This window comes from Drosophila busckii, chromosome 2L, assembly GCF_011750605.1.
Source record: "Drosophila busckii strain San Diego stock center, stock number 13000-0081.31 chromosome 2L, ASM1175060v1, whole genome shotgun sequence".
Lineage (NCBI taxonomy): Eukaryota > Metazoa > Arthropoda > Insecta > Diptera > Drosophilidae > Drosophila > Drosophila busckii.
Window position 1 is genome coordinate 11,079,641 of NC_046604.1, and position 27,362 is coordinate 11,107,002.

At 36.3% G+C, this 27,362-nt stretch overlaps 1 protein-coding gene across 1 annotated transcript in view; it reads left to right on the forward strand.

The window, feature by feature from the left end:
• The first annotated feature begins 3,276 nt into the window (after positions 1 to 3,276).
• LOC108607835 overlaps positions 3,277 to 27,362 on the forward strand; it is a 39,714-nt gene continuing 15,628 nt past the window's right edge. The window contains 2 exon segments of the mRNA XM_033294920.1: positions 3,277 to 3,423; positions 19,899 to 20,345. Of these exon segments, the coding sequence (XP_033150811.1) occupies positions 20,109 to 20,345 (237 nt within the window). The 5' untranslated portion in view covers positions 3,277 to 3,423; positions 19,899 to 20,108.

A 27,362-nucleotide genomic window follows, 5' to 3' on the forward strand; every position in this document is an offset into this window, starting at 1 on the left:
AGCGTATATGCTTATATATATATATAACGCACATTTGAATAGTGTTTTCAACACCAACATAAAATCGTATAAAACAGTAAGGTGGGATTTTTTTTAGCTTGAAATTAAAGAAAATCTAAGTTCAGTTGCAATTTGTATAAAACCGAACGTCAGATGACAATAGCTATGAGAACTCTCGAATAAAAAATCGAACAAAATGAACCGAGTCTTGCCACACCAACATAATGCGGAATAAAACATGCGAATGGGATTTGATTTTGCTGAGCTAGAGGGGCTCCAAACTTTCAACTTGCAATTGCTGCCAAGCCCAGACAAATAAAACAATTCAAATGATATATGTTTTTATTAAAAAGTTACACCCAGAGCTGAATACAAGAATGACAGCGAACACATGTTAACAACAGACAATAAAATAAGCAAATAAACAAATGAGCAAATGGCAGGTTCAACTGCAGCTGACACCGGAAGCAAACAAAGCACAAAAAACAAAGTTAGACAGCGACTGATGAACCTTTGGCCGCTTGCAAAGGCGTGGCAAACGCAAAAAAAAAAAGAGCTAAAAGAAATAAAAATTTATTTTTAATGTGTGCTTAGTGAATTGTCTGGCCACTTGTTTGCTGCTTGATGCGGCTAATTTAGTGCCACGATTTGTATTTGGTAATTAGTCAGGCATGCAGGTAAAATAATAAAAAATAAATATGAACCAGAAGTACACTGCAAAATGTTGCAATTTAATAAACAAATGTATGTTTGGTACGCTGAGTAAATTAATTTTGTGGTTAAGCAAAAGCTGCTTAAATAAATTGCAACATAAATTTTGTGAGTGTATTTAAAACTTTAATAAATATGTTGAACTGTTGAGGAAGCAGCCATAAAGATGCGCAACTTATTTGCTGCTCATGTCAAATCTTTAATGTTTTTATGTTGTTGATTTATAAGTTGTTAGCGCTGCTATTAACTAACGATATTAAAAACATTACGCAGCGCGTGTGTGTGTGTGTGTCAAATGAATAGGAACCAACTCATTAGATTGCTCAAGTTGTTGCTCACTCTAGCGTTGGATTTCCGCATGTTCAAAGTAGCTTATATCTGTTTTTATATATGCATATGGCGCTCTAACGGCACATTAGCTGCAATTACCATACAGAAAAGGATACACAACTAAATTCATGGCACAGAAGTGACAAGCACTTGGCTCTGGCACTGCCATATCATTTGACCAAAAACAATTGCAATTTGTTTGCTTCTCACTCTTGGGGCTGGGGCCATTACTTTCAAATGCGATTTGTTTGGGCAAACGAAAAATTTGTAAATTGAAAACAATTGCGAGCTATTTCCAAACAGCGTGACAACATTTTTATATTTTTTGGCTTCATGCTTCGCTGAGCGCTCGACTGTTTCAATAATCGAATCAGCGAAACGCTTTTGTATCCGTATCCCAATTTCCAATATTCAATGCAGCGGCAGCGGCAGCGGGCAGCGGCAACAGCAGCAAACGACACGTTTTGAACCCACAGCCCCCCAAGGGTCAAGTGGCGCGTGTAGCGAAAGCAAAGCCATGAGGCTAACAAAGCAAAATACAATTGGCCCTGGCTTTAACAGCCATAGCCAGGCTTAGATCGTGTTTAAATGCAGCTGAAAATTTATTTGAATTTAATATAAAGCTAAGCACAGTAAATAGAATAGCTTAAGATATATTTGTTGCTACTGTGTATAAAGCATTGAGCATAATTTGATTGCTAATTGTTATGCTTAGTATTATAGTTAGATTATTTTTAATCAACAGCTGAACAAATGATTTAGTTGCTTTTGAATGCAAAATATTTGAAGAATAAACTGGAAGTATATTAGTCTTAAAATAAAAATAATAGTAAGATTACTTTCAATTACTTTAATTCAATGACAAAATAAAAAATTGTTCAAAGTATTATTTGGAATTTTATTCTATTTTTTTTGGGAGTTCATTGTATTATTAATTGATGCCAATGGAATGTATCATTGCGAATTACTGCCAAAAATAATTTACTAAGAACTAATTGTAGTTAAAATTTAGAAGCTTGAAGTATAATTAACTTAAGGGCTTTGGCTCAATAACAGCAACTGTATCAATTCAACGCTCAGTTCGATCTTCACGCCCGACTGCCACAAAAGACCTTCCCCACCCCATAGCAAGTGCAAGTGCGAGCGAGAGCGCGTATTAGCCAACTGAACTTGACATGCATTTTGCTGCTAATGCCAGTGCGTGCAGTAAATGAAGCCAGAGGGTTGTTCGAGTAGTTATTATTGACTTGAAAGCGCCAGCGAGTGGCTGCGAGTGGCTGCGAGTGGGCTGCCTGCTTAGCTGCCTGCTTGCCTTTAAGTTGGGTGAGTCGCCAAGTCTAGACTGAATTTTAAGCTTGCATTGAAGTTGCTGCCTACGTCTCAAATTTAGTTTGTTGTCTGCCAATTTGTTCTAATTAATAAACAATGCATGGGCATGCGACATTGATGAAGCATAAATAAATCTTAATTAGGCAAAGTGCGAATTATTTACAAGACTTGCCTAAAAGCAAAATGTATAAATTTAATATTTATGATGTTTATACAAAAATTTGGAAGAGCGGTTCAATGGCATCATTGTTTGTTACGTGACGTAACGCGCTTACGTTATATGCGCGCCGGTCTCAAATGCCGGTTTTCAGCTCAGCTTAACGCTTATAAAAACGCCGGCCAAGAGCGGCCAAGTTAAGAGAGCGAAATGGCAATAGAGTTGCCAAGCTGCGCGTGGAGTAGCTAAAGCAAATAGCTTAATTTAAATAAATATATAAAAAATATATTAAAATGTATTACATATTATTTGAATCGATAGTGAACTTGAATTGCTTTTTGTGCTTATACCAAGAGGACTCGCTTGCTTAGCTCTTTGGCTTTAGATGATCTCATAAGCAATTCCTATATAATTCAAGTTGATTTTAATGTGCAGCTCCTTTTACAGCTAAACATAATAAATCAAGTTTTATTACAAAAGCTTTTGTGCATTCTATATAGCTAAATGTAATAAGCAATTAGTTAAAGCAGCAGCAGACACAGCCAGACAACTAGACCAAGTGGGTGCCCAAGCACACGTAGCTGATGCCAAAGAGAGCTGCGAGACTAAAGAGCGCCACAAAGCTGACATCATCCCATGGATACTGAGCGCAGCTACAGATACATTCGCAGTCGCAGTCGCAGCTGTGTGTGGCTTATTTAATGTGCTGGCCAAGCTGAATGCTCTTTTAGTATAGCGTTGGCGTGCGAGATAGACGGTTCGGTTGAGTTGAAGTATTTCTCAAGCTGAACCCCAGTACAAAACGAGTTCGAGTTATATATACATATACTATATACTCATATATATGTAGCTACAATATAAGCGCAGGCGTTGAACTAGTGCGTACGAAAACAAAAGTATATACAAATATTAAATTTAAATACAAAACACAAACAATCGTAGCTGCTGCTGCAGACACTGGCTGCTGTCAGTATTTTAACTGAACTCAACGACAAGTGAAGTGCAGCCAAGCATGCAGTGCTAAAATAAGATATATATATATATATATATAAAAATAAAAGTACAAAAGTCAGCCAAGTGCATAGCAGACTTAAGTTAAACGGCGTAAGATTTAAGCTCAAACTAAAACAATTGCAAAGAAAGTGAAAAATGAGCTAAAAGCGAAAGGTCTTTAAGCCAATTGTTTAGTTGGCTTTTGTCTTTTTTCAAGTGCAACGCTGCGAACAGCTGTTGGCTTAGAGACGCCCACTTGCGGCTAAAAAAAATCATTGAAAAACTTTAATTTTTTTTCTTATTTATTGTTTAAATAAGTATTTCTTTTTTTTCAATAATTTTTTTATGCCAAATGCTTTGCTGACTGCGCGTTTTTTCTTCTATTCAAAAATTGAAGTTGAGAGCTGCTTGAATTAAAAATGATATTAAAAAATTGCTGCATCAATTAAGCAATTTATTTTGCCAGCTAGCAAACACAATTTTTGTTTGTTGTTGCAACTTGGCCAAGCAAAAAAACCGAAATCAACGCCTTCGGTGGACTTTAAATTCAATGCAAAAAGCTAAACAGGTACGTTATTGATTTATATATTGACACAAAATTTAAGCTTAAGAGCGCGCTTGTTTTCAATTTTTAAATAACATTTCCGCTCATTATAAATTACACAATGTTTTGCATATTTTCTCAAGCACATTTTCTCACATGAGTTGACAAAAGAGACTTGGACAACAAACTTGTCGCTGTGAATCATTAGGAAACTTTTGCAGCTTACAATTAAAGTTCAATGATTCTAGCTGAGCGGTATATACATTAGTCATGCCATAGAGCAGTAGTTTGCCTTATAAGCGCGTAAGCTGCCACGCAAGTTAATTAGTTTGCATTGAGCCACAGCCCTCAGATTTATTTATGGCCATAACGAGTGGCAGGCATTAGTGCAAATTGCCATTGCCATTGCCAGTTGGCCCCAATTGTCACCTACAAAGATATCAATGCAGCTAGAGTGGCAGCAAATGGGTGTGGAATTCTCGACTTGCCACGCGCCTTTTTCGCCAATTTATCAGCAGCGGCAGCGCGTTGAGATTTGACATTAAGCGCAGCTCAATTGACAACACGTGTTGTGGCCTCAAGTTTCAGTGCGCTATGTACAAACCCTTTTTGTATTAATTTTATGTGCCATTTAATGGTTTTTTTGACACCATACAATATATTTGCAATACTCAAGAATTAGCTCAGCAAACAAAGCGCAGAAAAATAAAAATTATTAAATAACAAAAGGCAACAGACATACTCGAACGTATTCATAATTAAAAGCTACGCCTTTTATGGCAACACACACACACACACTCGAAAAATTCTATATAAATCATAGCTTATCTACTTGTGTTTTTTTGCATTTAAATAAATAGAATTCCAGTGAACTTTTGGCAGATGGCAAGCAGTTTGCAATTAGTTTGCATTTAGCTAGAAATAAATTCGAAATGTTGACTTTTGGGGTTGCGAATTTCGCATTAATTTCTTGCCTAGCCTTGGGCAGCCAATGTGTGGGGGCTTGTCTGTATATAGAGTTAATTGCTAGCTACAGCTAATTAACTAACTCTTGGCTAGTTTGTGTCTTAAGTCATTTGTTTTGTTGTTTTTGACATTGTTCAATCCGAGTGGCTTTCATCATGCTCATAAACACTACAAGACACGCCACCCATAAGCCAAAGCCAAGCCACACGACAATTGCTAAATTCAAAGAGCAGCAATGGGCCCAGCCTAGCGTTTGGCTTAATCGATTTAAATGAGCTTCAATTAAGTCGCGCTAGCAACTCAATTTCAAATGCATGCTGCGCTTATATAAATGTATTAGAAATGCATATTCAAGTTTTTATTGGCAAGCAAACTGCTCTGCATATTTATATACATTTAACTTTATGGCCAAGTTGCCCAAGTCCTCGCTTTTGTGCCGGCAATTAAACATTTTATAGCTTCATTCGATATGCATGCTGGGCAGCCAATGTTTGACTTTGGATGAAGTCACAATTGCAGGGGAAATGGCCAAGTTGTTGTTGCTGCTTGTTATTTGTTGTGGGTGTTGGCGCATAAAATGCAAATGTCTGCGTTTGACTCATAAAATAATATGTAAGCGAATTAATTGACTGTAATCAGCCAATGCTATAAACTTGTTATGCTTTTGTTGAGTTATAACAGCAAATATAAGTTTACTTTTGTATTTGTGCCATAGCTCAGATATATTATTTTTATATATTACGCAGCGATAATAATAAACAATATTGTACTTTCTTATAATTATATTTAATGAACATTTGTATTGCTTATAAGAACAAAAGACTTAACACAAACATGTAAAGCTAAATATTGTTAGTGGCTTTAAGGTGATTTTAACAGCGAGGCAGACTTATGTTAAAAATGTTATTTATTTATTTGTACGCTTTAAGTAAAACAAACGACTTAAGAAACAAAACTTATTAACTAATTATAGTTTAGTTCTTAAGTTGCTTTTAATAGCATAAAACATTTATTATTTAGTTCTAATGCAGCTTTGAGTAAAGTTTACAATGCATGACAATATTTTATAAACATTTTTAACTTATTCAGCGTTTATTCAACTTTTGAAACGAAAATTGCACTTTCTAATAATCTTAGCAAGCCAAAGCCTCGTAAATATCAATGCAATGAAAATTTAAGCCGCTTTGAGTGACTGTCAAAAAACAAAAGACTTAAGATACAAACTTGTTGATTAAATTAGCCGTTTTTCGTTTTGATGCATTTTTGCAATTGTTGGGTGAAAGTTGATATAAATTGCATAGTTAATCGGCTAAATATCACACAGACGTCGTCGCTCGTCCACAACGTCACACGATTTAAATGAGCTAACAAATCAGCACCCCAAACCAACAAGTCATTGAACCACTGTGCAGCTAGCTAAAACAAAAAGCCGCTTAGCGCACTCGAGTCGCAAAAACTTATAGTTTATGGCTGCAGTCACACTGAAAATCACGAAGTCGATTCAGGATGAATGACAAGACAGTCCAAGAGACAACAACGACGGCAAACGGGCAATTATCAATGTGCTTTGAAGTCAAAGCAGAGCAGAGCGAGTGTCATAAAAAAACACAACGCAAAGCTGTAACGAAAATGTGTTTATTGACGTCATTTTATGAAATTAGCCAAAAACAAAGAAGCAAAAAATTAACAAAAAATAAATTGTTGGTAGAGAAAATTGCGAATTGTGCCTATGCCCACCCGCTGAGCCCGAAGCACTGTGCGAATTGTTATAATTGCAAACAATTACAAATGTTGCTCGAGGATGGCAGCGGCGTTGGCTTGGGCTATTGTCTTGACGCTGCTGCCGCGATCCCATTTAAGTCAAGTTTTTATTTTATTTTGGGCAAAAGACAAAGCTTGGCCGCAGCACAAGCAAAGCCAAAACCATGACAATTCCAATTTGATAGGGTCCAAGTTCGCTTAGGTCAGGCTGCTAGCCTAGCTCCTGCTGATGTTACCAAAGATTAGCCAGGGGTACAGACAGTTGCTTAGTTTTTTATATATTTATTATTTACTTTTGCAGTGTAGTTTGTAGTTTACTATTTTAGTTTAAATTTTTGCCTAATTATGTGCAGAATTCTTTGATATTTTCCCTCGCTTGATTTTCATGCTTTTTAGACTGTGCTGCCAATTACCAGCATGAAGGTCTTTGACTGCGCAATCGCCAAGCCAACAACAACAAGCAAGCAACTAAAAGCAACGAAAAAAAAGTTTGTTACATTTGTTTTTAGTTGGGAGCTCTTCAAGCTGGTTTTTTACGCTTTAATTTGTTGCCAGTTTTTTCTTAGTTTAGTTGCAGTTTGTTGGCAATTGTGGCAATGAAAAGTGCTATGGGAATTATGAAAATATTTCCGCTGTGATTTCACTTGCGCTTTCAATAAATCAATTATTCCCGTACTCAATTAACTGCAAGCCGCACAAAATGCAATTAACTTTTACACGATTTCTAATTTTCCTAGTCAAGCTAACCCAGTTTTGCGAAAACAAACAAAATTGAATTAGAGACGAGTCAATTAAATAATGAAGCAATACGAAAATACAAAATATGATTAATTGCATGTTTATCGCAGCAAATCAATTTGTTAAAAATAGACAAAACTGCAAATTGCATGCGGCAGGCATTGGGGGCTTTAATTAAAATGTTGTAAACTTAATAATTATGCTAAAAATAAATGTGAGCTTCAAGTTGTTGCTACTGCTGAGTACATTTATTTGAGGAAAAAACAGAAGCGAATACGAGAGTGGAGAGTAAAAAGTATAAGAATAAGCAAGCTACTAGCAGAGTCGATATATAGGCTATAGCCATAGCTTAACTATTTTGCTTTACATAGCTATGAAGCGATATTTTTATTGTTTGTTTTAAGTCTTTAAGAATTAAATAAAATAATATCGATGGCTAGCTATAAAAAATATAAATATTACAGACCTAAACTCGCAAAACTATTAAACAGATATATGCTTTGATTATATATTAAATGAATTGATAGATGTATAGATGGATAGATATATAGATAGATGGACAGATAGATATATACATAAGTAGATCGATAGATAGATAGACAGCCCATCCTCGACTTCTGCTACTCAGCCTAATAAATATATATATAAATATATTTTTTTAAACTTATTTAAACTGCCTAACTTAAAAGACATTTTAAACATTTTTATGTACCGGCTCCTAAAATGTTATAACACAAATTATGCTGCAAAATTCACTGTCTAATTAACAGGCAACTAAGCTTGACCTTTAAATCACTCAACTCGAACTGCAAAAATAAGTAACGAATTTTTTATGGCGCCTCGCTACCAATGAGTTTATTTGCTCAGCCAGCAACAGGTTCAAGTTTGCCACAAGCTAATAATACGGGCTAATTGGGGAATTATGCGCAAATAAGCGGCATAAATATGTAAATTTTGTTTGATGTTGACCTAGAACTATTGACAACAAGCGCGCACATTGTGTGAGTCGATGAGGTGCAAAAACTGGGTGAGGAAGCAAACAATTTCAAGCTTTTTCACAATTTTTGGGCCTGCGCTGACCTTCAAATTTAATTGACTTCGCAACTAGCAGCAGTTCATGTTACTTGTTTAGTCATGCTGCTAATGAGTCTATACATAATACAAGTCAATTTGTCTAAATTGAAAATTGGATTTGGGGGGGCAGCACTGCGGGCCACTGTAACTTTCATAAGCGCGATTATCTAATGCCCCAAAAATATTGCGGAACTGCAGTTAACAGCGCGCTGGCTGCACCTGAATTGAACTGAACTGAACTGAACAATAAATGCAATTTTCTTTATAACAAAACACAATTATGTTTCTTTTTGTTGTTGTAGCTTGTCTTTATTCTGTCTGCTGTCGCTTTCACTTTTTCCAGCTTCACTTTTCCTTACAACTTACCAACGTGTATTGATTATTGTCTATTGATGACTACTTTGTGTGATTTGTGTTCATTATTTTTTGTTATGACTCGTTGCCGCTGGCTTTGGCTTTTTCTTTTGCTGGAGCTACAGCTTTTGACATAATTAATTTTTTGCGCTTTATTTATTAAGCATATGTGTGCTATTAAATTCATTAAAAAATTCAAGCGCTGCACTAGTTTGGGGCGCTGTCAACTTTCCAAGCCACTAACGATGCCTCATAATTCTTACAATGTTGCAGCTACATGACTAAGGCCACGCCCAGGCCCCAGACACAGGCGTGTTAATCAGCAATTTAGAATATTTTTTAGCCCAAGCCGTAAGCAAACAATAAATGGTTGGCTTACCTGCATGGAAATGCATTTCCTGTAGCCACAGCCAAAGCCAATGCATTTGTTTGCCCAGCTGCTCGCAGTTTGTTGCTAAAGCGTTTGTTATTGCTTTGCCGCGCATTTATCAAACCAATGTGCGGCCCTTAAAGCTGCCAGCTCAGCCAAAAAGAAACAACAACAATAACAAGCTGTAACAGTGCATTGATTTCCTTTTTGCTATCTTGACAGCATTAACTTGGCTAAGCAGCGACTGCGGCTGCAGCAGCTAAACTTCGACAGAGACAAACGAAATAAATGCGCGATTGGGGCGATAAACTATTTTTAAAGACAGCTACAAAGGAACAAAACAAAGTAGCAGCGAAAAAAAAGCGCGACTATGAGTTATGCTCAACAAATTATACAAATACAATATTAAATAAAATAGTATTTAATACAAATTTGTGCAAAATATTTAATTAAGCATTCAGCAATGATTAGAAATAAATATGCGCAATTTACAATTATAAATTCAAAATTGAAAGTCATTAATAAAAAAGAATTATTTGATTTATTAAGAACAATTCTATATACAAAATTGAAAGTCAATAATAATAATAAAAAATAATTATTTAATTTATTAAGCACTAATTAAAATTATATAAATGTTTAATATAATATTTTTACATTTTAAAGTAAATTTATTGAAAAACAAACCTACAAGTGATTTTTCTTTCATATACAAATATTTTATACAATTTTATACATTACTAAGCTACATCGCAAATTATTTTATTTAACTTACTGCTGCTCTAAGCTTTAAGTCTGGGCTTTGTTGCATCAAAGTAAGTTAAATATTAATTTATATATTGCCAACATCAACGCGATCATACCCGCTTGACTAACTTTAAGCTGCAGAGCAGAAGTAAGAGACAGCTCAAAATGATTTCTCACACAGTCAGACAGAGACAGCGAGAAAGCGAAATACACAAAAAACAACAACAGAGAAAAAATTTATAAATAAAATGGGAAACAGCAAAAAGGCCTAACAAGCTGCAGCACTTAGGCGACGGCTGCTGCTGCTGCTGCCGTTGAGATTCCCCAGAAAGAGGCAGCAGCAGCTGAGACTCTCTTTGGCACCTCGCAGGCCTTGGGTTTAGCTTTAAAAGGAGTCTGCGCGCATTTCCTGCTGCTTCGGCGACTGAAATAAAAATTCTAAGCAGCTTGAGTTGAGTTGACTTGGGGGCCCCAACAGCATCCTTTTGTCTTGGCCAAGGTAAGTTTGTTGCTTGGGCTTGTTAGGCTCGCTGCATTGCCATTTCGAGCTTGTCGCTGACCATTTTAAGCGCTTTAAGTACTCTTTGGCCAATTGTTAAGTACTTTTGCGTGTTGGCAAGCAGGCGGTCCGTTCTGGCCTGGCCAACTGGGACCACATGTTTTAGCTGGTTATTTATGGGCAAAGTGTCAGCGCTAATCAAATGCCAATCTGGCTGACAATTGTCATTGTCCATTGGCCAAAAAGGTCATAGAACTATGCCAATTGCACCCCCTACACTAGACAACAGAAGTTAGATAGCAAATCTTTATTTGAAGACGTGCATGTGAATTTTATGGTCATTACCATGTTGAGCTCGTTAATATTCGTATTTTTATTATATGTTTATTGTATGGCTGTAAACTGCAGCTTTATGGCCAACGTGGCCAATTGACATTATTGGCCCAAATGGCCAACGCATGACGCAAGCTCAAGTTCTTTGATCTGCGCACACGTGTGCGCAAAATTTGTCATTTGCCGCCCACGCTTTAGCCCCCTGGGGGGTGGTTGGTAATTTGACCTCAAGCGTTCATCAAACAAAAGCCGGAGACAGTTAACCTAACCTTACTCAATCACACGCTGATGAGAATCAGGCTTGAAAGTTTTGAGCAAAAAACGAGTTCTAAGTTCCAAACTCTACGGGTCATTGCCATAGAGCGACGCAAAGCGACAGCAACAACAATTCAATTTGACAATCGATATGCAAATTAGTTAGAATTTAATTTGATTGTTTGCCAAAAATGTGAGGGTTGCGAAATTCGTTTCAAATATGAAACTTCTAATAAGCATACATAATTTAATTAGCTACAATATGGAATAAAGTCGTGGGTTGCATTATTTTTATGAAAGCAAAATTATAATTTGCTCAAAATGTATTCGTGGCTTAACTATTTATGCTTTCTATTAATATCATAGTTGTCAAAATATTTAAATCAAAATATTTAAGATTTTGCTGCCCAATGCTTTTACTTTATGATTATAAATAACGAATTTTAATATGAAATTCCTTTAGTCTGCCATAAATTTCCAAGAGGAAATACTTTATCTTTAATATGTAAATATGGCATTAATTATGTTTTTTTGTTTATGAGCTTTCGTGGGAAAATAATTTATAGTCTTTATCAACTAACTTTTGCTATAAAACATAAGCGCCAATTTCTATTTATATTTAGTCTATAAATTTGCAGCTTTGCGCCATTTATTTAACACCCAACAATAAGTTTGGTCAACCCAAATGTTAGCCAAACATTTCGCATTCAGCTTAATTGGCAAGCTGTCAATTTGCCCACATAGCATTGTGCGCGGCTTAGAGTTCATCCTGCAGCAGCCAGCACAGCACAATGATATATATTTAAGCTCCATTTATGTAAATCGCTTTTGTCTGTCTTAATCGCAGCAGCATCGCCACCCAGGCGAAAATTTCGCCAACTCCATATGCAAATTTTTTGTGTGCCACAACTATCAGCAGTACACAAGTTTTTTTTGCATGTTTCTTTTTTGCCAATTAAGGGCATACAAAAGACTGAGGCGACAAACGTGGCGCGCAAACCGCAGCAACATTTCAAGGCTGCGCTACAAGCAAATCAATCAGCGTATGCCGCTAAATTATTATGTAAATTATAATTTCTTATTGTCAGCCAAAAAGATAAAAAAAGTAAAAGTGTTAAATTGTTGTTCACAAAATAAAAAACGATTAAGAATGCTGTTGGTCAATAAAGCGCGACTAGCAGATATCTTAGGCTAACTTTCATTTGTAGTTCAAAATTAGGGTCACGCTTATAATTACAGTGGCGTCCAAGTGAAATGCAACTGCTTAACGAGTCAAAGTTATGATGAGAATATTCTCTGTGATGGAAACAATAGAGAGAATGACTTGTTTAAGCCGAAAGTTCAGCTTGGGTTGATGTTAAGAAAGTTTTTAAATAAGCAAATGTGATTATATGTAAATAATAAATATAAAAAATTCTTGTAGTTACTTGAGGCAGTATAAAATATTATTCTCATAAGCAGATTATATGATTTTCAAATGAATATTACTTATATTTCTTTAAGGCAAAGTTACATCAAAACAAACTTTTATTAATTTATTAAAGTCTTGTGCGTTTTTTGATCAGCAAAATCGCTTTATTGCTTAAGAAATTAGAGTGACATTTGTAGCTTTAAATATTTGTAAATAAATCAATAAGCGCATTTATTTCATTAATATAATTTTTTGTTAATAATTTCAAACAACAAGTTGTCATTGCCTGCTCAAAACTAAAATTAAATAAATGCACAAAAAAAACTTTAAATTGAAAGCTGAAACTGAAACGCTAAGCCAGACTTTCTAGTCTAGCTATAGGGTATTATAGCTGCAAGCTGACCGCAGCTAACTCTGCTCATATTTCACTTTGACCACACAGCTGAACAAGCTGGCGGCATTTCCTATGTAGGCGTCACTTGTAATTAACTTTTGGCCCTGCAAGGGTTAACGCAACTGAAACGTATACGTATTTTTTTTATTTTGCTGTTGCTGTTGCTCTCGTTACGCTTCATTTCATATGCAGTTCCTGCAACTGGAACTGGTACTGGCTTTGCTAACATATTTTTCTTTTTTTTTTTGTCACTTGGCTTGCTGTGTGTGGGCGCTGCTAGTTTTAAATATTTTTTGGAGAGGCGTGTCTGTGAATGTTCGACTTGATTTTGCGCGTTCGATAAGCGCCGTTTGGCTGACTTTATTTATTGGCTTGTGACAATTTGCAAGCAGCATGGGGGCGACAAAGTAACAAACAAACAAACCGAGCCGAAAGTAACTGCGGCTAAGATTTGTCATACTTAAGCGGCAAATACTTAAAGCAATTAGCCGGTACTTTCATTGTCCGTGTGGTGTAGTGTGTGCTACATTTAGCAGACAATAATTGTAACGCCCACCGAAATGAAATAAAGGTAAACAACTTTCACCCACATACGAACGAACGCTTCAGCTGCTGTGGCTGCGGCTGCGGCTGTGAAATTTATCTGGACAGATGTTTTGTTTGGCATTTTAATGATACAAGCTACAAATAAAGCGACGCTGCTCTCAATTGCGACAGCAAACGAGCGTTAAATCAGCAGCGTTACACTGACTGCCATAATTATATGCATGAAAGTCATTTGTCGTCTGTGTAAGTGAAGAAAGTTTTGTCAACGTTCGCACATTATTCAACTGTTCTTAGTGCACAATACAAATGAAAGTGCCAGACACTCAAATGGGCGCATTGAGTGAGGAAAAAGTTGCTTTGAAAGTGTGTGCAATTTATTTTTGTGCCATGTACATTTAGTTGATGTTTCCATTTGCTTTTAAGCACATGCAACAGCTGCTGTTATGGCCTATTAGTTATGCAAATCGAACACTCGGTTTGCAATCAAGCTTATCACATAAATTAGCTAACAACTTGTTGTTGTTGCTGCTGCCTATTGTTGTCTATTTGTGTTTGTTTATAGAGCTTTGTTTGTGTTTGCTGCTGCCGCCCAAAACTTATCTTATCTTTGCTTATTTTTTGACGTCATTGAACTTGACTTTGAAGGCGTTTTCAAGCTTAAGACGCAGCTCTCAAGTTATGACACTCAATGTCAGTTACAGATACATACGTTTTATAGCTTCACTGTAGCGGCTGCAGATGCGCCCAGCAAACGAACAACCAAACCAGTTTACTAAACTGCAAGTGTAGCTGAGCATGATGGTCATTTAATTGTAGTTCACTCTACACCACATGCCACTCTACTTGAAATTAACTTTAACTACAAGTAAAGCAACAACAATTTATGACAGCCATGCAAATGACCTTAGCTTAAAATGTAGTAAACAAATTGTATAATATTATGAAACTTGTATTACTTTTGGCTATGTAATTAAAGCACAAATGTCACAACATATTATAATATTAGTTACTTTATATACTAGATCAATTTATATTTAGGCTGCAATAATTAAATTGCTCTATACGCAATTTATAAAAATATTTAAAATGATTTTTGCAAGTCAAATAATTTTCTGAGCTTTGTCAAAAGTCTCTTACAATTATTTTGCTTAACGATTAACTAAATTTATTATATATTATATTTTCATTAGTTTAGTCGTTTAGCAATTGAGCACAATTCTTTAAAAATATTATTATCAAGCTGGAAATTTCTCTTAATATCAACTTAGTCAACGTCTAAGTCAGCTTTGCTCTTATGTGGGCGTCTGCTAAGCCAGAGCAAAGTATGTCGCGCTGTCTCATGGTTCACATCAATATGCTAATTAAAAAGCAAAAAAACAAAAACAATATCAAAATCAAAAGCTCGCGTATGTAAATCAAACTTGGCGTACAAAGTGCGTTGTGGTTTTTTTTTCTTTTCATATCGTCATGAAATTCTGACTCACAAAATTTGTATGTAAAGTAAACGTTACTGGGGGAATTTCATATATTTTTTTTGTGCTGCTGTGTTGGTCAGCAAGTTTGTTGCTCAAGTCTTTTGTTTTAGCTGGCGGCAGCTTAAAGTAAAATATAATAAGCATGTAGCGCAAGCTCATGAGAAGAACCCTTGAGTTCTTTATGTTGAGCAAGCAATGACTGCTTGGGCCGTTAGTTGGCTTTTTATTGTTTTTTGGTCAAGAGAGAATTACACAACTTAACGGTTAATTTAATATAAGGCGCAGGGGCGCGCACAAAGCACAAAATGTATGAGAACGTAAACATTTTGTCAGACAAGCGCAATTCGTCAAACTGTCAGCTAATTTCAACTGAAATGTTGAAATGAATGTTTTTGTGTTGTTTGCAATTTGCGCTGCTGCTGGCGGAAATAAACGCAGCGGATGGTTAATAACTTTATTAAAATGTTGAGCAGAGCAAGTAATTTTATAAGTATACTAAAAAAAAGTTCACACAACGCTTGTTGCTGAAGCATTTGGCTGCTAATTGCAAAAATAAATATGCAGCCAAATATTTGGTCTGGAGCAAGTGTTAAAAATAACGGTAAAATGGGTGACTAACAATTTAATAGCTGAAGATGTTGCGCCAACTTTCATTTCCAAATTACACAACACACATGCGACATTACGCATACGCATACGCATACGCATATCACATTACGCATACGACATGTGATCAGCGAGATTGTTTGAAATTAACGCCCAGACGCTGTTGTAGGCGTTGCAGGAAATCATAAAATATAATTTTCATTAGACGGAAGATATGTCTATGCGTTATAGCTGCAGCAACAACAATTACGCCAAACTGTGTGTGTAAATTATAGCAACAATTACCTGTTTCTCTTTTATTTGCTGTGTGTCGTGCTGTGGGCAGAGTGTGAATGGAACCTGCTGCAAGCCAAAGCATATTTTGGCAAGTCTCAATTATGTAATTTGGCCAAGACAAAGGCGTTAGAAATAAAAAGCTAAACCAGTTGCTGGTGCCATAAATCTCGATGTCGCTTAGTTAAATGCAATTGCCAATTGACTCATTTAGTTAATTAATCAATGCAAATCGTTGACTAACGCCCACGCTAGTGCGGGTGGGCTGGGGGCTGCACTATAATCAAACGCGCTGCGCATTTGCCTAGCAAGGCGGAAATTAAGCCTGAACTTGATTTGCGTGCGTCTAATAACAGACGCTAAACGAAAGCATTGCTAACCACAATATGATCGTGTCTATGTGTGTGTGTGTGTGTGTTTTTTTTATATTAAAAACACATTTGTTTGCTAAAACAAAACACAAGCCGCTCGCTCGCTCATATGTCGAACAATTGTTATAAAAATGACGCAGACGGAAGCACAAAAGGTGCTCAAATTATCGCGCTGCTTGTGGTTTATATCTATATATATATAATATATGTATATGCTGACTGATATATCAGTCAAAGTCTGGGGCGTTGCTGATTTATGTGCGGCAGCAAAAATATAAAAAAAGCAAAAAATAGTAATTTTAATTGAATTGTAGTGCGCAGCTTTTGTTGAAAGACAAGCTTCAAATAAGATTTAAGATACAGTAAATTGAGCTACAATATGCTGCAGAAAAACTTACTTGACTTTTTTGGCAGCACGCTTGACAGTTTGTTGCCTAAGTCTTTTGAATTTATGCTACAGCTGCAAGTGTTGAACACGCGCGTGTTTGCTGCTGTGCAAATTCAAATTAGAACACACACGAAACACTGAAACACTGAAAAACTGAAAAACTGTTTTAGCGCCAATTATGTAAATTGTGATATTTTTTTCGGTCAATTGTTGCACGACTCAACGTCGACGTCAACGTGTTGCGCATGCCAAGCAGTTGGCATAGCTGCAACTCTTTAAATTGTTGTTATGGATTACGCAGTTTCAATGTCAAATATTTGCATAAAAATAAATGTTTATTTCGCGCCCACTGTTTGTCAGTTATTTTTAGACAAGCCTAAATGATGTATAAGTCAATCAAGCGTATTAATTTGTCAAATGTAATAAGAGCTTAACCTACATACAAGGCAAACATTTGAATTTCAACCGAATTGTACTTCAAGTGCTCACACAAAATTTATGGCTAACAAATGAGCTTTCGTTTTTTGCGGTCTATCTGTGTATTTCCTTAACTGTAAAATGTAAACAGCAGAAATAATTTCAAGTGATATAAATTATGTGGCTACAGTTGGGAACAAAGAAATGCGAATAGCTAAGCAAGGTGAACTTGCATATTCTGGTTTAATTATTATTACTTGATCTTGAACCAACATACATATTAAACATAGTAATGTATTTCATATTAAAAGTAAAATATTTTGTAGACATCAACGCATTTTCGCGTTAGTATCGTATAATTCATCAGAGCGTTTTTCTGTATTTATCTCTGGCTTTAAGCTGCACCAAAACTGTGATATAAATCGTTGTATCTTTATAACTATAGGAAATATCATTACAATATTTTAGTAACTTTGCAACAAAATCACAAGTAAATAAATTAAACAATAATGCTGTGATTATATTTTGTAGAAACTTGAGTTCAAAAATTTCAATGTCTACTTCTCAGTATTTTTGAAATTCTTTAAATAAATCGCAACTTTTCTGCTGATAGTCCGACTAACCAATTAATCCCAACATGACATTTTAGACTTTTAAAACTTTTTTTTGCACCAATTTCACTTTAAGCAAGCAAAATTCATACATATTATCATTAAAGTTAATGCAAGTGAATCAATAAATCTAAACTAGCTAATTTAAAAATGTTTTTAGCTTATATATGTACGCATTTCTTTGTAAGCTACTGTATATATTTGTTACACTGACCTTTGCCAATGGCTGGCAACAATGAAAACCACTTTGGTTAGCAAGTAGACTTGAACATCTCAGTGGCTCTGGGTGGGTATTGCGGTTGACTGTGGTTACCAAAACGGGGCCAGAACTGATAGCAGCTACTGTACTGAAAGTTCTTTGAATGCCATTTTAGCTGCTTCAGCCAACTGCAAACTAAATCATGAGCATCATTAGCACACACTCAACGCACTAATGTCTATAATTTGTTGGCTGTGCCAAGCGACAAGTGGCAAAAGCCCACAAGACAAATAGGCAAACGGGCAACGGGAAATATATAAATTGGCAATAGAGAGAACGGCTGCATTTGAATTATGCGCAAAGCGTAATTATACATAATTAAAATTTAATTAACACAATCAAGCTGCGCTCGCTGCTAAAATAACATACAGACACACTAAGCCATAGCAAAAATAAAAGCTGGCAAGCTAAAACCGGCAAAACGCGTTCACGTCTCTATCGCCAGTGTGTTAGTATTTGTTTCATTTATATGCGTGCCGCAGCATTGAGAAAGAGTGCAACAATTTTAAGCATTTGCCACAACAACTCAAATACTTAGACACTAAGTACAACTTTTACAACTGCCTAGTCTCGAGTGTTAAGAGACAAACCAAAAAAAAGAGCAGGCGACCCAAAGCCAGCACCAAAACGAGCGCAAGTTCAACGGCGTAAACAAGTTTCTGTTTCTTGGCCAACACTCAACTTGTGGCTCTTGGCATATGAGGAAGTTAATGCCTGAGCAGCTACACGCAAAGCCAAAAGCAAAACCAAAGCATAGTAAAAGCCAAAGCCAAGTAACAGTTACTATTTAGCGGACCATCGTCTACGCCTTGGCGCATAAAATATGCAATCAAATTGCTGCTTTTTTTTCTTCTTTCGCTGGAAAAATGCTTTGCTGCTAAATAAAATTAAAGCTGTGGTAGGTGGCGGCTTCGAATGATGATGCGGCTGCAGTTTGTGCTAAATTTCCAACTGACATTTCAGTGTAAATGCTGTTCAACACTTGTTTTGACAGTCCAGTCGTGCACAGTGGTGCAAACGGCAATTCAAAGCGGGTGAAAGTCATGCGAGCAAATAAATTAATTAGCTTTTTTATATAAAATAAAACATTCATTCAAAAATTCAAATAACTAATTACAAAATTAGTTTTCATTAAGAAATATTTTTATTTATCATAATTAGCATTAAAAATATTTCAAAGTATCATTTTTTGCATACAAATTTATTGCAAATTTAACTATACTACATATATAGGTTTTTTCCATTATTTCTTATTGAAACCACTGTGCCTTGAAGTTCAACATGAACCAATGTCTGGTCTACAGTTAAAGTTGTTAACCATGCCTAACAACAAATGAAGTTCTTCTGCTATTTTGACAATAATAAATGAATTCGCGTTTGGCTGTCATTTGCGCCAAGTACTTGAAAAGTTGTCTGCAAAACAGAAACGACAACAACAACAATAAAAAAGTAAATTAATTTAATACACACATACACATGTGTGTGCGTTTGTTAGAGGCGGAAATAGACTGTGACATCCGCTGAATGCTGCGCCGCGAGTTCTGGGCATATCCGCTGGACATTGGCCGCAGATTGAATTAGAAATCTGGAGCTAGTTCAAGGCACTTGATTTCCGTTTGAAATAATGAAAAGCATTTTCACACTTTGCCATATATATAATTAACTAACGAAATTTCTTTCTCTGTTGCTCTTGTCATTTCAGTTTCACACACACACACAAATACACACAGAGACACACACATACAAATATATATAGAGAGCTATAGGCAGCTGAACTCAAATTAGACCGTGAAAGCCAAACAGGCAGCAAAGCGTGCAAAGGGAAAAGCTGAGAAAATTATCATAGTTAGCATAGCTCATAAAGGAGAGGGAGAGGGAACTATCATTTGGTTGTAGTCTTAGTCTTAGTTGCTGCACAGTAGCTTCGGTTAGAATTGTCTAGAAAATGATTATTATGATAATAAATTAAACTTGCCATTAATTTAGCAACGAAAACGCTTGTAGAAGCCAACAGACGGTAGCTTCCATAACAATAAATAATAATTTGAAATAGACAGCAGCAGTAACAACAACAATAAAAACAACAACAACAATTTGGATTCGCGGCAGTGCAGCGCTTACAACTTTAGTTACAACTCGAGTCGAGCGCGTCGAGCGTGCAAATTAAAAGCGCACAGTAGCACGAAGGAGAGCAACATGGAAGTGGCAACAACAAATAATCACAACCAGACCCATCATCATCATCATCATCATCATCATGTGCATCATAATGCTGGCAATAGTAATAACAACAGCGTTGCCGGCGGCTCACGTTCGCCATTTCAGCGAGAGGTGCGTGAATGGCAACGCATCGATCCGGACACTGGGGCACTGTTCAGCGGCCGCTTGGAGGCAGATCGCTGGATAAATGGACCACTAAACAGCTATGGCAAGGTAAGTGAGATCCACCACCAAACTCAAAAAACTACACTGTGCACAAAAATTTTGAAAGCAAATTGCCACGAGTGCAATTTTAAAGCCAACTTTATATATTGAATAAGCAAAATAATTTAAAATTTTAAGACTGCCAAGTGGTTTAGCTTAAGTTTGAAGAATCAGCAAGAAGAGCTGCTGGGCATATTGAGTTATTTATTTACAAGTTTAATTTTTATACAAAAATAATATAGTAACTAAAGTAGGAAGCTCTAGCTGCCAAGACCATCCACTCTCCTTATAATAATCTCTCAGAATACTTCATATATATATTTTATATATATTTAGGCATACAAATCTCTATCACTCGCTTTTAGCCTCACTGTCTTTTCTATATATATATATTTCTCTATATATTTACTATGTATACTTATTGCTCTCTCTTTATCTTTCTCTCAGTGTATAACTCTGTGTAACTTATCGCTTATTTTATCACTAAGCGATATAATCTGTACTATCTCTCTATACAAATCTCTCAGACTACTGTGACTGGGTAGAGATCTTCAGCATATCTCAATTAATATCTTAGCATACAAATCTATATCTCTCTTCTGTCTCTCTCGTTACATTTATCTCTCCATATATGTATACTATATCATCATCTCTCACTCTCGTAATTGTTCTCTCAGACAATTACTCGCTCAACTCTGTTTAATTTATTTGCTATTTTATTACTCTAATCAGCGCTCGTGCTCTCTTTCACTCTTTTTATCCAGCACTTACTAAACTATTTCTCTACGTGTATTATGCGTTAGCTCTGATTGATGCCTAGCTTACAATAGTCTCGATGCATTGAAACGTTTTAAGTGCGAATGGGCATAAAAATGAAAACGAAAAATTGAAAGGCACGCTCCCAGTCTAAACGGACCAAACTCTAGTGAGAGGCGTCCACTAATTTAGTGCAGCTAGAGCTTATTTGGGGTTGGGCAGCTCATACACTGATTGGAGCTTGATTGCCAGTTGTAGTTGCGCTTCGATTTTAATCAGTTAATAGTTTATTTAGCTATCAAGCTATTGAGGGCACAGCCCTGCAAAATGCGCAGCATCCCAGGCCCCGACAATGTAGAACTGGTTTTAATTGCTTTTTGCTATTTAAACTTGAACTTGATAATAAATAAGCGTGTATTGAGCAAAATTGCTAATTAAATTTATAAATAAATGTAAAGTAATTGCAAAAAGCAAAACACGCATAAAAATTCCATCGATGGCAGCGAGTTGCCGTTAGAGGCTAAAACATTTGATAGCTTTTTGTGTGTCAGCAGATAACAAAAAAAAAAAAAAAACACATTTCTAACTGTTGCAATCGCTTTTGGCCAACTTCACTCACTCAACTCACTGGCCACATAATTAACAGTTTGAACGCACGCAACGCAACGCGTAGCGTTCTATAAGATACATTGTTAAGATAACAGATGCCACAACAGCAACAGTTTGTGTGTGCCACTTATTAATCGATTTGCCAGTCGAAACGCATGCGTCTTGTTAGCCATGGCCATGGCGCACTTGATAATGCTGCCAAGTGTTTGGCTAAGACACACACACACACACGCACACACACATTGATAATTAATGCAAACTCTTCAGCTTCAGCTTCAGTTTCAGCTTTTTAGATTTCACTTGTCTTAGCTTTTGTTCATTGATTGCTCTAGAATTTGTCGGTTAATTATAATGGCCAGACGTCTGCCATAAACCCCAGGCAACATTTCCAAAAAACTCTTTCGCATTTTTTGTGCTTGCTCATGCAGCGTTGTTTTCATTATTTTTGTTGTTGTTGTTGTTATTGTTGTTGGTGCCATCTCAGCTACAAACTCGTGCGTCTGTGTGGTCAAGTCAAGTTCACGCCTCAAGTGCTCTGCGGCTCCAAAAACAAAAAGAAACTCAACTCAACTCAACTCAATACGAACGCATTACAATTTCAGATCTAAAGCACTTAAAAAAATTTAATGCCAATCGTATGACATCATCAAAAACCAAAGCTAAAGCCATGCAGACTTTCAGATCAATACAGCTGGCAGTGCTGATAGCAATTCAACAACAAATTGCGGCTTGGAAATTGTAGAAATTTGCACAAGTCGCTGCTAGTTCTACTCTTGGCAATTATTTAAATTACATCAACAGATAAGCGCATAATTCTATGAGCTACAAAATAAATTTAATAGTTTTGCAATGCTTTCTTAAATTCAAGTTATTTATGTAGTATTTAATTCCATGGGCAGTTGATTAACGTAAGAAGCAAGTATTAAAATAAAATTTAAAATAATGTATGCTTAAGAAATTAAGAAAAAAAAAATAAATTAAAAAATAAAGACAGAATTCAAATTCATATTAAAGCTAGTATATATGTTAGTTATTTTAAGTTAATTAAAGTATTTAATGAAAAAGCAACAAAAACATTAAAAAATTCGCTATGATCTTTCAAAGATATAATATTTGATAAATGTGCAATTTTCCCTTTATTTATTGCCTATATTTATTGCTTTCCAACAGCTTTTGAAATGTTTATTCTGCTATTCTTTATTTATTATTATTTATGAGTCATGTTAATACTAAAAAGTACTAAAAAGAAATACTAGGGGACACCCGGGCTTGAACCGATCTGCAGTCGAATGCTCTACCACTGAGCTATATACTAGAATAAATATTTTACCAATAGTATTAGCATTTCATAATAGCTGGAAAATGATAATACAATTTGTATTTATTAAAAATGTTGCCAAAAATGTATCTTTATTCATAAAGTTTTACTTCCTACAGGAAGTAATTGTCATAGATTATTGCTCCACATTAACTTAGAATTAATTCAGAAGCTTTAGCAGCGACTTTAGAACGACTTTCAAACTGTTTATATTTTGACAAAACAAATGTTTATTTGAAACAAGTTTTCAACTGGTTAGGCCAACTTTGGTCTGATCATCATTTGTGCAAATTTTAAATGACTAGTGCCCCACTTGAGGCCATTCAAATTGCTGTAATTAGTAAGTTGCATATAAATATTTGAGAGTTAGGAAAATTACGCTTACTGCACTTACCAATGGTAGCAGTTACGGAACCACCAACCCGAGAGATTTGCATGCGCACAGTTGTCGGAGCTAAGATCATGGTCTGCATCAAAGGTTGAGAACTTCATATAGCGATGTTGTTTCAAAGCATCAGTTGCATTGCCTCTAAATGCGCTCAGTGAACGTATTTCGTATAGCTGATCTTCATTGCCAATTAGAAAATTATCATAACGAGCATAACTTGTTTCATTTTGCAAATTTTGCATATAAATATAAAGCTCATGTGGCTGCGATTGGGTGAGCAAGTGCAGCTTATCCAGTCCTATGAAGAAGTTTGAACTTAGATCACCAAAGCCTTCCCTATACTGCAGCCAATTGCGACCAAAGTTTTCCTTGCCATTTACGCGACGCAGCACAACAGTCCAGCCCTGGTCGATAAGGCTGGAGTCACAGCTCACTATGAAGGGCGTGCTATTGGCCACTTTAATTACATTTAAACCACTTGGCTGACCCAAGCAACTGTCTGGCTTGCTCACAACTACAATATCATAAAGCTTCATCATATTCAGGTATAAATCGTGAACTTGCTTTTTCATCTCAGCCAGATTGTCTTCCCGAGTTTGTGCCATTATCCTACGCCTAGCAAGCAGATCATCTATATCATTTAAGCTATTATCGTTGCTGATGTGCTGCAATTAATATAAATATTAATTTTTATTTTTTTATATTTACTAAGCACTTACATCTGCGGAGCTTAGTGTTGCTGTCAAGCTTAGCCACAGATATAATATTATCTTTGCTTTAAGCAACATTTTGTGTGTGTTTCTGTAGCAGTTTTCAAGCTTAACTAACTCAATTGTTCAATGCTTAAATAGTTTTATATTGTATTAATAAGCATTTACTTAATTCATTTGCTTTGCATTTAAGTGCGTGAACTTTAGTTTGTTTCATTCAGTAGCAAATTAAATTGACAAAGCTTTGACAAGTTTAGGCAATGCTTTAGATTTTATATAAATAACAATAGCATTGTAAAGAGACATATTAATTGTTTTGTTAAACTTTGAGCTTTTGCTATTTCATTCTATTGATGTGTTGACTTTATCAAGCTCAATGCTCATTGTTTTTGATTTGAAATTCTTAAGCAATGTTACATTTATTTACTTAATTAGCATATTCTATCTATCAGTGAATTTGGTGAATTAACTTAAACCGTCTGCTTCTTAATTCCTGACCCCAAGCATTTGCTTTAACAATTATAAAATTGCATTTGTTATTAACATTCTGTGCAAGCCTGCAAATTAATATTTATAACTGTCGCTTAGCTGGCAATTGTCTGTTTATTTTGATGGCTATTTAATTTGCCAATTATGTGAGCTTGAACTTGTCTGTCTAAGGCCGATAGCAGGCAATCAGTGGAGTGCAGTGCGCGTTGATTGGCTTGGGATGCAGCAATGGACTTGTGGGCAGGGGCAGGGGGCACGGGCTTGGGAATGGGAATGGGACTTGAAGCAATGACAGGCAACCCGCTGTGTCTGTTTGCCGACAAAGTCAAAGGCAAAGTTGCCGACACCGAAGCAACAGCAAGAGCCGCAATAAAAATTCAATTGCGAGCGATCTTTGATTTGTGGCAGGGCGCAGTTGCAGCCAAGCACCGTTAGACAAACAACAACAGCAGCAACAGCAACAGCAACAACATGCTGCAGTTGCTTCATTAACATTATGGATTGTTGCACACACAGACAAGAACAACAACTGCACTCAATTTACATTTTACAGCATTTTGCGGCATTTGGATTTGAATTATTTTTGGCCAAGTTGCAATCACCGCGGGGCCCGCAGCAGCAGCAGCAGCAGCAGCAGCAGCAACAACAACATGCCGCATGTGGCAAGACGCTAACGGTAAAAGCGCTGCTGGCAAAGATGTCTTTTGTAGGTCACTAGGTTGCCAACAATGTTGCATGGCTGCCAGCTATAGAGACGAGACGAGATGAGACGAGTGTGTGGCTACCGCTTGCTGCTTGCAACTTGCAAATGCCACACAAACTAATTGAGGATGTCAACTGACGTGTCTTGCCTCAATTAACCAAAAGCGCCGCAGCTGATAGTTTCCTGCCCCAGCAGCAGCATCAGCAACACATGGCCATGAAAACATAGTTCAACTATTAGTTAGGGCAAGGGGCCTGCGGTGGGGGGGGGACAGTGCCGTATGATTTATAAGCGCGCGCATGCGCTCGCTTATATAGAGATATAAAGCCAACGAGATCGTGACAGAAATAATGCATATAAAAATGTATATTATTAGCGTTTAAGAGGCGCGCACACAGGCAAAAGGCACAAACCCAACTTGCGAAAGCCAAACAAAATGGCCATAGTTAGGCAGAAAAAGCAATTTAAAATGCAGCACAAGTTACAGTGGTGCAAAAGTGTCGAGAGTCGAGAGCAATGAATTCAAATCAGTGAAATTAAAGTTTTCATTGGACGAACCAAATTATTGTTAAAGTCAATTTGCAATTGAAAAGCAAATTTAGAAATTGTTAAAGTTACTTACTTGCTAGTGTATATTTATTTTTATTTTGTAGAATTTATTTTCAAATAATTTTGTTATAATTTCAATTGTTATAAATGTATTCTTAAGATTGCATTCAAATTTTTTATAAAAGTGTCAGAGCAATGATTTCAAATTACTCTAAAAAAATTTAAGTACTTAAAGCTTTCATTTCTGCTACAAATTCTTCATAATTAATTCCATAGGCTCTTTTTAATTTGTGCTAATTGACCTCAGGATATTTTAATCTTATTTATTGAAAATTCATTTTCGGAATAATATAACTAAAATCTGACTCGCTTATATATTTTTCATACATATTTTTAATGCAAATTTAAATTTGCTTAAAATTCTATACATTTTTTTTTTTTTGAGCATTTGTTACCACTGTGCAGTCAAAGTCAGTGCCAGCTAAAAATAAAAAGAGTCAACGCTTTGGCATGTCTATGCGGTGCGATCAGTGCGAGTTGTTGCCGCCAGAAAAGGCGAAATCCATGCAGACACTGAAGCATATGGCAGGGCAGGACAAGGCAGACAGACAGACGGACAGACAGACAGGCGGACAGGTAGACGAGGAGACAGATGGACCAAAGTAGCATAGATAGACATTCAATCTTATGGGCACAGACAGGCATGAAGACGACGACGATGACGATGACTGTGGGGACTGTAAGCATCATTAAATTCGTTTAAAGCATGGGGGCTTGGAAAACAAAATATTTTGGCATAGGCCATATCGGTGGGGAGTGCAGCAGCTTGCAGATTGTCTGCAACATCATCACGACTTTTGCTCACTTGTTATATATGCGCAAAGACGCGACTGCGCGGCACATTTTGCAGCTGCCGCATTTCGTTGAACCTTCAACTTGACTTTGAAGCCAAAGCCAAAGCCAGAGCCAGAGCCAGCAGCATTATTCAATTTTTTCAGCTGCATAGGGGCTACGAGTTCGAGATCATGACACGGATGCACTGATTGTTCATGCTAAGCTTACATATATATATATATATATATATGCAGATACAGCTTAATTAGCTTTGGCTAAGCCAGAATCAGGCCACAAACTCGCAGCCTACACATTGCAGCAAATAGAGGTCAACGATAGACACACATTACACAAAATAAAAAGCTAACAACGAGCCAAGAAAAATGTAATACATGGCCAAAAGCAGCTTTAAGACAAGTCTTGACTGGCTGGCTTGTTTGGTCCTCTGCCTGTTCGTTCGTCCGTTCGTCTGTTCTCTGGCGTCTTTGGCGTGAGAAACTCAGCAAAATGTGCAAGAACGAACGTGCATAGCCGCAAGGGTTTGAAACTTTGCTTATAATTTATGACTGGCAAACACAATTGCTGAGATATATCCCAGCGCATACCCTTGGTCGTGGCTCAAGGATGAGTGTGACTTAAGGGAGCCCGAAATCGAAATTGCTATGCATTT